This window comes from Festucalex cinctus, chromosome 19 (assembly GCF_051991245.1).
Source record: "Festucalex cinctus isolate MCC-2025b chromosome 19, RoL_Fcin_1.0, whole genome shotgun sequence".
NCBI lineage: Eukaryota > Metazoa > Chordata > Actinopteri > Syngnathiformes > Syngnathidae > Festucalex > Festucalex cinctus.
This window is the reverse complement of record NC_135429.1, coordinates 14807797-14821131: the sequence shown is the minus strand read 5'-3', so window position 1 is coordinate 14821131 and position 13335 is coordinate 14807797. Positions and strand designations below refer to the sequence as shown.

The 13335-nt window shown below is 40.3% G+C and overlaps 1 protein-coding gene across 1 annotated transcript in view; it reads right to left on the bottom strand.

Annotated features, from left to right (window-relative positions):
• Positions 1-13335, bottom strand: part of crybg2 (crystallin beta-gamma domain containing 2) — a 30946-nt gene that overhangs the window by 4509 nt on the left and 13102 nt on the right. The window contains exons 5-18 of the mRNA XM_077506388.1: positions 10653-11077; positions 10125-10522; positions 8262-9218; positions 4370-4417; positions 3351-3469; positions 2750-2987; positions 2229-2368; positions 2013-2139; positions 1857-1892; positions 1311-1450; positions 1082-1208; positions 679-839; positions 463-589; positions 348-380 (exon numbers count right to left, since the gene is read on the bottom strand). Coding sequence (XP_077362514.1) covers positions 348-380; positions 463-589; positions 679-839; positions 1082-1208; positions 1311-1450; positions 1857-1892; positions 2013-2139; positions 2229-2368; positions 2750-2987; positions 3351-3469; positions 4370-4417; positions 8262-9218; positions 10125-10522; positions 10653-11077 — 3076 coding nt within the window. The remainder of the gene's footprint in view (positions 1-347; positions 381-462; positions 590-678; positions 840-1081; positions 1209-1310; positions 1451-1856; positions 1893-2012; positions 2140-2228; positions 2369-2749; positions 2988-3350; positions 3470-4369; positions 4418-8261; positions 9219-10124; positions 10523-10652; positions 11078-13335) is intronic.

Genomic DNA, 13335 nt, shown 5'->3' with positions numbered 1-13335 from the left:
GTGTTGTGACTGAAATTCTTCCAGTACAGGATTTCCAAGTAAGTGGCAGTCATTAATCGCACATTAAAAAAATTTGTTGCACTAAAGGAACTTTAAAATAAGTCAAAATTAACGCACTAATTTTGACAACCCTAATATACACAATTATAAATGCATATATGTGTGTATGATATGTATATTTAGCAGTATTTCAGCCAAATTTTGTTTTAGTTTAACAACAAAAGATACTTGTGAGAATGCATTGGATGGTATCAAGTTTTTGAGTCATCAAATAAAATCCATACTGTAATGTTCTGATAAAAGACACATTTGTGTTACTTAAAATATAATACGAAAAACTAAAATACCTCAGTTCTGGTCCTGTTACCATCATTTGGAGCCTAAAAGCCGAAAAAGTAAAATTGATATTCATCGCCACGCTACACTTACAGTATATGCAACCAATACATTTCAGCTTCTCACCAAACGAATGGGCTGCACGGAGCAGATGCGAGTGTCACGGGAACCCCAGTCAGCAGAATTACTATAGAAGCCTTTCTCCAGGATGTACTGGCTACCAGAGAAGTCCACGTGGGAGTAGGCGACCCACCTGGCAGGTGGCAAGTCAACAAAAATGATTCAATCGTCAATTCGCATTTCTTCTACATCATTAGCAGAGTACTTTTCGCTTTGACTTACAAACCACTGAATACTTGGATGGAACGGGTGTTAATCTTGTAGTCAAACAGCTCAACGTCCGGGATGGCCTCAGTCACCTCGAAGGTGTTCTCGTCTTGGGCAACGGCACCTTCCTCTTCCTCTGGCTGTTCGAACATCACCATTAAGGGGTCGCTCAAGTCCTACGGAAGGAGGAGCATCGATCAAATGGATAGCGTGGACCGCATCAGATAGCAAAATTAATTCAATGTGAATTTTGGAATCTGTACTATTTCTTGACATTAGGTCAAATTTCACTTGTAGTTTTACTTGATTACCTTTTAGCACTTTCCTAATAAAAAAATAATAATAATTGGATATTAAAACGTGTGCATTAGAAAAAAGTTAAAAAAAATAAAATAAATAAACATCCCTTCCCACTTACAGCTTGTAGTACCCTAACGGAGCGTAGCTCGGAGTTTGAGCCACCCCACACCCTCCAATCGTGGTACTCGCCCTCCTCCAGCAGGTACTGGTGGCCTCTGAATCCCTCCTTTTCATAGCCCACCCAGCTACATCAACACACACACACATAGGTTGACGACATACATTAAATATATATTCAAATAGTATTGTGATGATGATGATCACAAACTTTTTAAAACAGCACTCACATTCCTCCGTGCACTTTGAGGGAGCCCACAGAGTACATGAAGGCACCTTGCTGCCTGTCTATTCGTGTCATGAAATCTCTCATGTTAGTGGTGAGGACCCTTGATTTGCCAGTGAAGTACGACCTTTCGTAAATCTCAATCTGCGGACAAATAGCAGAAAGTGACAGTGTGGTGAAGTTGGCGTCAATTGACCACATAGGATTGGGGGACAAAACCTGGCTGTTTACCACAGCTGCATCCATCTAGCTGCTAGCTGTCTGTCTGTCTATTTTGTCTATCCACTAGCTGTCTAGCTAATTATCTAGCTGTCTGTCTATCTGCTAGCTAGCTATTGGTTGGTCGGTCTGGCTGCTAGCTAGCTACCAGCCAATCTGCTAGCTAGCGAGCTAGCTACCAGCCAATCTGCTAGCTAGCGAGCTAGCTACCAACCAATCTGCCTAGCTACCAGCCTATCTATCTATCTATCTAATCTCTAACATCGTACATTAATTTCATAACAGAGACATTGTATAGTGTTTATTTATTTATTAAAATTTTTTATTTTACCTTTGGTTCACTTATGTTTTCCACTCTTGGTTCCCCCTAAGGAAAGAAACAAAACAAAACAAAACAAAACAAAACAGAACCTGAATTAGTACTGCCCTTACATCAACATACTTTCGTACACAATCATTTAAAAACAAATGTGGATTTGCTGCTTACAACTTTGAGTGGATGCAACGAGCCCACATAGGGCTGTTCTACACCCCAGGAAGCAGGATTGGAATATCCTCCGACCTCCAACACGCGCGGTGAGCCCTCGAAAAAGGGTTTGGAAAATACGAGCCACCTGTATAAAAACCAGACATCAAACTAAAGTCATCACACTGGAACTCATTACTTTGTTCTTGTAAAATAAGTCATATCTTCATCACTCACAGTCCAGCATTAATGATGATGGAGTTAGCCTTGATGGGGAATCCGAAAATTCGAGCATCCTCTGATGTGTCTCTGAAGATGACCTTCTTACCCTCGGCGTTCTCCTCTGGGAATAAACTGATTTCAGGGACACTGTAGTCCTAGATGGTGAGGAGTTGGAATAGAAGCTAAATTAATGACATACAGCATTAACTATACTCAAAGGGTATTAAAAATAACAACTTCCTTAAAAAGGTTTTTAGAAAGTGGATGATTTTTCACTTAAAGTTGCCCAGCTTGCTGGTGCAGAGCTTCACTTTACCACTAGATGTCAGTAGTACATCCTACATACAAATTGAACACCTGTACTAAAAAAAGAAAAAAAGCTCCTGTCTGAAATTTAAAAATAATTAATTTATTCTAAGTCTATATTTCAATATGAGATTTCAGTTTTTCATTAGGATTTGTGCGTTTTTAAAACAATACCAAGATTCATAAACACAAAACCAAAACAAAGAAGGGGACATGAATCTTCCTCTTACCCTCACTGCTCTTCGAACAGATCCAATGATGAACTTCTTGGCTGGTTTTGTTTTCGCCTCTCCCTCTTTTGTTTCTCCATCCTGCTCGCCCTTCTGCTCTTCAGCGACTTTCTGTCCATTCACTTGCTGCTGCTCCCCCTCCTCCTCCGCTTGCTCAAATGGGTTGGTGAGCGTGATATCGCCCTCATCCAGGGCGATCTTCTCCCCTTTGAAGTTGCGTTTTTCATACAGGACCCATCTAGAGAGGAGTGGCGACCTGTCAGTTTCGTCTGGCGCATATTTGATCGAGCACAATAGACCTTGCGACGTCTGCAAAACATCCAAATTGTCAGCGTGCGTTGTTTAGTTTTCACGTGGGCGTGTTAACTATTGAAGGCATGTGGATGAAGTCTTTTGACACAACCTGAGCACACCTGGAAATCAAGGTCAAGTTCGATATAATGACTACATAGCTCACATTTTTGGAGGAAGAAGGTGTGGAGCTGACATCAGAATTGCATTTTATCAATACAATTTTGCATTTGGCATAAGAGAAATACCGATTAGATCATATTTTTAGCTGGTTTATGTGAATATACGCAGCGTCTAACTGGTCTCCTACCCTCCTCTGACCACCCTGATGGAGATGGTCTCCTGCAGCTCCCAAGACGTGGCGTCAACAACGTCACTCCGCAACTCGATCCTCTGGCCACACATCCCGGGCCGGTCGAAAATATACATCTGCACAAAAAGTGTACAGGAATGATCATCAGTTTTGCTATAATCAGAGAGAGCCAAGATGATTCCTTAAAATGTTTAAAAAGTAAGTGTTCCTGTACAGTCATTCCCTTTTGGAAATCAAATAAATGAAACCATCAAAGTGTAAAGTGATCCATTGCTACAACGTTTTTTTTTATTTTTCTGTTTGATTAGTCTTCGCAAAGTCAAATCTGATGGTGCTCAACCCGATAACAACCCGTAGGGGGGAGGAAAATGAAGCTCTGGATACTTTAAATGAGTACCGTATTTCTGGACTATAAGCCGCACTAGGCCAAAAATGCATAATTAAGAAGGAAAAAACATGTATAAGTCACACTGGACTGTAAGTCGCATTTTTGGGGGAAATTTATTTGATGAAATCCAACACCAAAAACATATATGTCATCTTGAAAGGCAATTTAAAATAATTCACTATTTACAGCTTGTAATCTGCAGAATATGATTTTCTTTTCGGTGCCATTTTTGTTCAGCCCTTCTCAGTTGTTTTTATAAATTACCGGAGATGTTGAAATGATCAACACAGGCCTAAAGCGCCCTCTTGCGGTTCAGTGTGAAAATAACATGTGAAATGATATAATGTGTTAATAATTTCACACATAAGTCGCACCAGAGTATATTTCGCACCCCCGGCCAAACTATGAAAAAAACCAAAAAACTGCGATTTATAATCCGAAAAATACAGTACGTTAAAAAAAAAAAAAATCATAATTACTCCAGATGGGTGGTGGCTTAATTTGGTGTCAACTTGAGTTTAACATGCTTGAGTTTTACAGCAAATGTCATCTTACAATGTGGACTTACACAGTCTAAGGTGGAAAATCACATTCTAAATTGAAGTCAGTTGTTTTTGGAGAGACTCACCTTCCCAGGACGAGGGTTGAGCTTTCCATGTTCCTTTTCTTTGGTGAGCTACAGACAAAACATACATATCTATTAACATCTATTAAAACATAATCCTCCATATTATCAACAATAATCAAGATAAAACCCTCAAAGTGGAACTACATGGGTGTTTATTATTGCCCAGAGCTATTAAACCAGCTTGTTCAACTAGTAATGAAGTAGTAAAATTCTGTTTGACCACACTTTTATTATGTCAACTCACTTTAAGGTCAACTCCGAACAAATACAATTCCAGTCACCATTATTATTAACCACACTTTACTGTTCAATAGATGTTAGCTTTGCTTTTATTTCTGTGCACCAAACGAAATGACAATAGTCACTCTATTGAATAATTTCAAAGGCATCTGTGTGAAAAGGATTTTTTTTTTCTCTCTCCACGACCACATCTCTTTGACAGACGAGTATTCATTAATCTGTACCTGTTTAACCTGATGCCTCGCAATGTTATGCGCACTGATAATGAGAGTAAATGTTGAGCGGCAGCGCACCGAAACAACAACCAATGAATGATGTCAACTGTACATTTCACTGTTTACACATTGTCACGTATATGCTTGGGGAATGTTTGGATACGTCGAATGTGGTGGCTCATCCAAACGAGACTGTTTGTATGTTTGGTATCGGGTATCACTCAACTTATTCTGTGTGAGAGCTCAGCAGGGAACACTTCCTGGATTGTGTAACTGTATGGGGGTCAGCCAGTCATTTTTAATTTGCATTTTAGTCATACAGAATTCTCTTCCCCTGGTCACACTTGCCTGCCAAAATATCCAACGGTGAAAACACTCTTACTGGACAATGTATTGTTTAAGGACGTTGAATAATAGATCAAGCCTTAAATGTCATCATTTACTTTCGGCATCATGCAATGTGATGCTGGTTATGACCTGACCTTAATCAGCAGGCATCGAGCTACAAAAAATTGCTCAAAACGGATAATAAGAGTGCTTGATAAATATATGATGACCATCTGAATAAACAAATTAGCTTAAATTAGGTTATTGGTGCCGTGAAAAAAAAATTGTCCCACAATAATTGGGAAACAGAATGAAACACTTCATTTCTATAAATCTTTTCCATTGTTTAATTTTTCAAATTTACTAAATAATCATAATTCCCCATCACTGGTAACCTATTTTTGGAACAGGCTCGCAAGCTACTCATGTAGTCCTTGGGGGCTAACAGGTGCCTGCGGGCCCACTTTGGTGACCCCGTGTTAAAGAGTTCACGCAATAATTATCAACAAGGTAAACAGATAAATATCACTATGTACGGTAATTCTTTATTTCTATACATCTCTGCAAATGTTTTCAATGAGCACTTCAAAAACATACCTAGGAAATTACAATTGTTCAAGATATTTTTAGAACAGGCCACTTGTGAATACCCTTGATATAGACCAGTGGTTCTCAACCACAGTCCTCAAGTACCCCTATCCAAGCCTGTTTTCCATGTTTCTCTCAACCAACACGGGTGTATCAAATGATCAGCTTATCAGCCAGCTCTACATGAAGCCTGAAAAAGATCCTCAGCTGTGTTGGCTATGGGAGACATGGAAAACAGGCTGGATAAGGGTAAGTGAAAATGAAAGATCGCATTCCATTCATCGAAATTTTACTAATCGTTATTACACGTCTTTGGCAGTCAAAGAGTTAAACAGGATGTACAATTCAAATGGATCGCACATTTAGAAGATCATTCCATCGCTGATAATTCAAAGAGACATTTCCTTCCGTGCTGCCAGAAAATCTCTCCTGCGTAATGTGCAATTTCATCATAAATGTATGTCAGCATTTCCCTAAACAAACCAAATGAGAAATCCATCAGACAAAACAGGTGATCATTTTTGTCAGATGTCAAGTCTGCTTCATCAAATATTAACGAGGGCAAGACAAACACAAAAGGTGTGGTCTTCTGTCACAGACAGACAGATAGCTGAAATGGGTGTGGAGCGTGGAGAGAACATTGCCGAAAGAAAGAAGAAAGAAGTCGTGCGCCCTCAAGCCGGCTGTGTCACTGATGGTTTCAACGCATGGAGACGTTGGCAGAATGTAATCTTCTTAATGCTTGGACAAAGCTGTGAAATCAGTCATGAAACAACAAGTGTACTTTGGGCTTCCTGGGCTCCCAGCATGCACCGCTTTTCCTTCGTAAACAAAGGAGGAGGATGAAGTTATAAATCACATCCTTGTTCAGTCTCATTCAGGCACACATTTTACAACTTGGTTGAGAACGTCCATCACTTTTGAATGAGTTTAGTTTTTCCCGACCAAATTCAGCTAGCCATGAATTTGTACGTTCAAGATTTAGGTCTCTAGATCCTGCGCGACACGTATACCTCTGTGCCGCGGCGGGTTAGACCTGATGTTGGTAATTTTGCAGGCCAGCGCTTCTGGGGTGTGTTCACAACTGACTTAAATCATGGGCAATTAAATTAGCTAATTTCATTCACTTTAAATATGTCAAAAGTGTCAACATGGCGGAAACACATCAGCGCCGTGAAGTGGGTACCTAGCGACCATCCCCAACCCCCATAGCTGTGCCAAACAAAAGGGATGATTCAGAAAAATAAATAAATCGATTCAGAGGGTTTGATGCCCGCTCTTATTTAAAACTGAAATTCATTGAGTATTCGACCAGCTGTCTACCCTGTGCCAGTTTTAGACATAGTCAGAGCAGACTAAAGATACTTTTGATCGATTTTCTGCTATCAAATTGACAATTTGCCAGGTGCATCTCCAAGACACTCCTTTTGCTCCGCAGGCCCGCCCAGACAAGAGACCTGTGTGCCAAATTAGCAAACACGCACAGCGAGGCTAGCGCTGTTACGAAAAACAAGATCTGTAGGCATTTACGCCAAAGCACAGATGCACTGTTGACACTAACAAGAGTTTTTAAGATTGAGGAGGAACTAAATCTATAATTGCCTCGAAACAACATTTAGTTTGCTATTAGTATGTTGTTTTCCTGTTTAAAATTGTGAAAAATATGAATACCAAACCAGTTTTGTGTTGGATTAGCAACCACAGCTGTATCAAAGAAGACGCTAGACAGGATACTGTCGAAGAGGGAAAACATGATGGTCTTCTTGGATGTCTGTCCATACAGTATATGGCATTACTCGCTAAAGATAAAAGCTAGCATATTAGCATGCTAGCCACAAAGCATTGTTGTCATGCCTTTACAGTACGTCACTATCTCAAACGTATTTGTGTGTGGGTGGTTACCTGTAATCAACTGTCAAGTTAATAAGAAGCCATTTAAGTACTTAGTGTCTTTGCTACATTGCATTCCTCTCACACCTTTGTCTTTCAGTAGCTTAGCTTTAAAATGATTCTTTCGTGTCATTTAATTCGCTAATATTCCGTATATGGGCTCAGGCTTTTTAGTTTGTAGTTTTGTGTATGTGTTGTTTCCTATACTTGATCTGTGAAGCTTAGCAATATTGTTTTTTTTTGTCCCACCCAAACTGCAGCCGGTCTTCAGGCCTTCGATGCAGATGTTATTTACTCAACTTGTGCAAACATTGCTATAAAAACTAACAGTGGCAACTGTGCAGTATTCTTGTGACATCTACAAGAGAGTACAAGCTGACACTCCTTGTGTGCAATTGGCATATTAAAAGTATGATCAGAGAATCTGGTTTTGCCACTTTGTAACAGCTCCCAACCATTTTCTCAGGGGTTACCTTGTCTTAACTTGGTGTGCAGACCACTATTTAGCCTTTTCCCAAGGAGTGAATGTTTTCAAAGTATCTACTGCAGATGACTAATCACGTAATGGGGTCAGTGAGTTAGTGGGTCAACCAAGCATGAAAGGGGAACTGTGAACGAGCGGTGATACTTACATAAGCATCAGGGAAGGCTCTGTATTTTGCATTCCTCTCTGGTTCCGTTTTTTGGATTGGAGGTGCTCTGAGCAGGTTGTTGTTGATCAGCGAATTCTGTTGCGTTCCCACTGGAATGGAATCATGACTGAAGCTCCTCTGCAGAACCGGGGTGCTAATAGCACTTGTACCAATCCCCTGGGGCACTGTCTGGCCAAACTTTGAGAAGGAAGAGGAGGACTCTGTGGTGGGGAATTTCGAGTAGGACGGGGATTCTGTGTTGGAGAATTTCGAGTAGGATGGGGACTCTGTGGTGGAGAATTTTGAGTAGGAAGGGGACTCTGTGTTGGAGAATTTCGAGTAGGATGGGGACTCTGTGGTGGAGAATTTTGAGTAGGAAGGGGACTCTGTGTTGGAGAATTTCGAGTAGGAAGGGGACTCTGTGGTGGAGAATTTCGAGTAGGTGGTGGACTCCGAGGTGGGGAACAGCCGGTGATTCTCCAAAGAGCTCGTGGGGCTGACAAGACGACTGGTGCTGCTACTAGAAGCTGACGACGAGACGCTTTGTAGCGGGGGAAGACTTTTGCGAGCGCTGAGGTCGTCGGATCCGCTCGAGAAGCTGGATGAGGAGGGGGGGGAATTCATGAGAAAAGATAAGCGTTCAAAGCGGGATGATGAGTCTGTCGGGGTGGTGACTTCACTGCGCTCCTTCAGAGTAGTGGAAGAGCCTAAATCTGGTAGCGAACTGGTGCGTAACACCGAGCGATGGAACTTGCTGTTTTCCTGCGTTTGATCCGCAGGGGATTGTTTGTAACTTCCAAAGATGACGCTGTTGTCCAGACGAGAGTTTGAGGAAGACTGTTGTGTCGCGTTCCCATTGAGTGATTTGTGCTCATCCGAAGCATCGGAGGATTTCCTCATGAGAATACTGTTGGTGGCAGATGCTCTGAGGGGCATGTCTCTTGTAACAGACTGCTCCTGTTGGTAATTGGCAAAAAATAAAAGAATAATAAACAACAGTTGGTCATTCATGTCTTAGAGCAGCAGTTTAAGGCCTTCACACATATGTGCGAAGATATTTTAGATTCCTCCATCTTTTTCGACGCACTTATCCATCCACACAATTCATTATTCATTCGGATTATTCAAATTTCAACATATTCCAAAAATTCCCGCCATGGGGGATTAGATTTTTCTTTTTTTTATTCCAAAAATTCCCGTTTTTGCCATAATTAAACGTCTTGCACTTAAATATTTTGCCATTTATTCTAATAGAGACCGAATTTCAATCAAACAATCTAAATAAATTCTGATATCTCCTGTTAGACATTTAAATCATTCTGATGATTCAGTTCACCGTATGAACAATTTTCAACATACCATCATTTTGCACATATATATATATTTAAAAAAATAGTTCACTGTCAAAGAGTTGTAAACAAAAAAACTGGGAATAACTTTTACCTTTTGAGATAACTGATTTAGCAGATTGTTGGGTTTTTTTTCCTCTCAAGTTTATATATATGGCTATTTTATGAGTTTAGTAACAAAAAACAAATTAGTCACAACAAAATTTCAAGCAAACCAATCAAATGTTATGTCTTTTTTTATGAGACAGATTCTCTGTTTGTAATGACACCGTAAGGGAGATGTGGTTTAATATTACGCTATTCACAGTTGTGAATGGTGTAGAACTTGACCGATTCATAATACTGACAGGTGTTTTTAATATTTTTTTTCTTATTTACATTGACTTACATTGCCACTGACAGCATTATTATGTTAAGGCACTTGATACTGTTTTTGATTTGTGAAAGTGCACCTGTAGGGTTTGGCAACAAGTAACATTCAATCATGCTTACACCCAATATAAAAATGTAATACCTTCTTCATTAACTCCATTGGTGAGCGTGTGTCTCTGCCGGCGCTTCTCTTGAGGCCCAGATCAGCAGGTATCGTATAAATTCCATTGAGGCCCTCTTTAACAGCACCGGCCTCCAGCCTCTTTGTGGGACTCGCGATGTCAGAGGTGACGGGGCTGGGGGCGTCCTCAACAATGGGCGGCAAGGCGGAGACGGGTGCCGGGGTTGGCCCGCGCAGACCGATGCTTCTCGGCCTCATTGAGGGCCCCATGCTCTTGAGGGTATCCACCAGGTTGTCCATTTCGAACTGGCTGCCGTCTACGTCGGGGGAAGCCGGGGGTGTGGGGACGTCGAGCTCCACGAGCGTGGCCTTAAACACGCCGGTAAAACTGGATGCTTCGGTGTCGTCCGCTGAGAAGGCTGCAACAGAATGTGGTTGTTAGTCCTCGCATGACTTGGCCGCCTCTGCCTCTCCCTCCCACCATCCCTGGCTTTCACCTGCAGGTGCAGCGGACACCTCCCAACCCAAAAAAAGCTCCTCCCTACTAACCTTTTGGTTGTCTGCCAAGCTCATTTTGGCTGATGTAGCTGTATGACGTGGCCTCGGGGAGAGCAGAGGAGAAGGTGCTGGAGGAAGTGTCAGACAGTCTGTAACTCGGACTATCGGACAATAACGGCTCCTCTGTTGGCATAAATCTAGACGAAGTTTTCCAGTTATGCTCTGTGGCCAGACTTGTTCCATTTGACTCCATCCCGCTGAAATCTACCACATCCTGTTTGGGGGCATTGTCACGAACCAGGGATACTTTACGGAATCGGTATCGAGATTCCTCCAGTTTATCCGGAGGCGAATTTTTCATGGAGAGGGTGGTGCTCAGGCTGCTGTAGCCTGAATTCATTTTGACATCTGGTTCTTGGTCGGTGTTTGTCTTGGGTTTGTTTGCATGAAGGGCTTCAAAAGAAGCTGTGGGGGTTCTGGAAGAAACAAGGAAAAAGATAACTCTTTGACTGCCAAAAACGTTTAATAACGATGAGTGAAATCACGTTGTATGTCGCCATAAACGTTAAATGACATCTAAGTTTTTTTTCTTCCTCTCTCATTAATCGGCATTGCAACATCTAAGTGCAGTGCTGCCTGGTCAATGGGTTGTGGAATCAAAAACACTCACTAACTATGGCCAGCAGATGGCAGCATTGTACCTCTATTCAATGGGCTGTCGGTGTATGAAATTACAGTACAATGAAACATGATGAAATCCGATGAAACAGAACGTTTTCAAGGATGACGTGAATGATCAAAGCCTTTGTCATATCAAAGTTTTTTTGTTGTTGTTTTTTTTTAACATGCGGCAGAAATGTGAAATGCATAATAATACATCTGACGAACTAAGCATATCTTGTGAATGGCACAGATTGGATTATAATGTGTGACAAAAATGCAAAGGGGGTTTGGAAATTACAATGGACAAAGTTGCAGCAAAACATTGTTTTTAGGTTCTTATATTGTTAGATATACAACAAATGTATTCTTTGGATTATCAATCTGAAATGACCAAGGTATCTACAGTAAACCCCATATGTTTGCCTAATCAGTTTGCCAGTACGAGTGCTCATTTCTTGATACAAAGTACTTTTCATACATAAAATTTCCCAAAAAAATCCAGGGCAGATAATTGTTAAATACAGCCCTAGATATCCAATTTTAGCATTTTACCTTAAAAGGCAATGAGTTGAACAACTTGTCAACATATTTGACATCTCATAGTTTTGAAAGTGCTCTGCGGCCAAAACTTTGAAATATTAGGCATTGTTTTTCTTTCAGTAACAGGCTGTGGAAGTATCTTTTAAAGAATGTGTGTGATGACTAATATTTCCACCTAGAAGAGATTTAAAGCCTTAAGCTATTTTCAACAATGACTACAGTATGTTTACATTGACTTTAATAAGATCTAAAATAGGATATTTCAATTCAGGTGTTTACACAAGCGGGTTACAGAAAAGTAAATTCATATTCATGTTTAGATGTTACATGTGTTTGTATAAAGATAGCAAAACAGTGAAACCCCTTCAGAAAATCATATATTTAGTTTCTCTTGTGTCATTAATTTCATGCAATTTTAAGGAAAATGCTACATTTGATATAGGCCTTTAAAATGATCTGTCATCGTTTTTGTGGAAATGTATGCATCAAAACTAAGTACTAGTGGTATCGCCACTTGGTACTGGTATCGATTTGAGGAAAAGGAGTATTAAACAGTTGTAATTTTCTATGAAAAATTGGGGTGGGGGGGAGGGGGGGGAAACAATCCAATACAATGGCTTTATCCAAAATTTGCAAGTGTGCCAAAATAATAAATAGGCCTCAGTGTGACTGCAGCCAGGAGAATGAACATATTGTCAATTGTATGTTTTTGTTGTTGTTTTTTTTTTTTTTGCTTTATCAGTAAAAACATGATCATTATTATTACTAAAATTGATTTTTTTTTTCTTTTGAAATACAAAATTTGCATTAGACACTGCAGGTGGCTTATTTGATGACTGAATGAAGCAAAGCAATACTGGTTTAGATGGGTAATTTTTTATCACATCAAGATAACAAACACTAATTCATCAGCGCGACAAAACCAAAACCAGTTTTAAAGATTTTGCCAAGATGGCTTCTGTAAGAAAGGTGTGGCTTGACACATGTGTGGGAATTCTCTGAGAAGTTGGCATTCCACTCATGTCTAAGGTAGGCTGGTACACAATGTTGTGTTGAGATTAAGTACAAAGGTAACCAGTGCAGATGACTAAAGACAAGAAACAAATCCATTCGTGACAGATCATGGATTTTAAGGTGACAGAATTCCAAAAATTCCATACTTCCGTACTAAGCTGCTTTATGAAGAATAAGACGAGGTGGTGAACCCAAATATTGCAATAAAGCACAGTATAATGACCTAGAGCTTCCTGGCAATTTGTTTATGATCTACTGTTTTCTGACAATTTGTTTTTTTTTAATGTGATTGGGAGCTCTGGTAGCTCGTTAAGTAGATGAGTAGAAGCACCTGTGGCTCAAGGGAAATTGTAGCAGGATTTTTACTTTCTGATTTGACCCTTCTGCACATTCTCCAGGTCTGAATTTTGTTTTTGTTGCGTAATATGTTCTCTGATATCATTCAAAGGTACACACCACCTCTCAGAATCATCTGGCATATGCTCCTCAAATTGGACTGATGGATCTCCCTATGTCT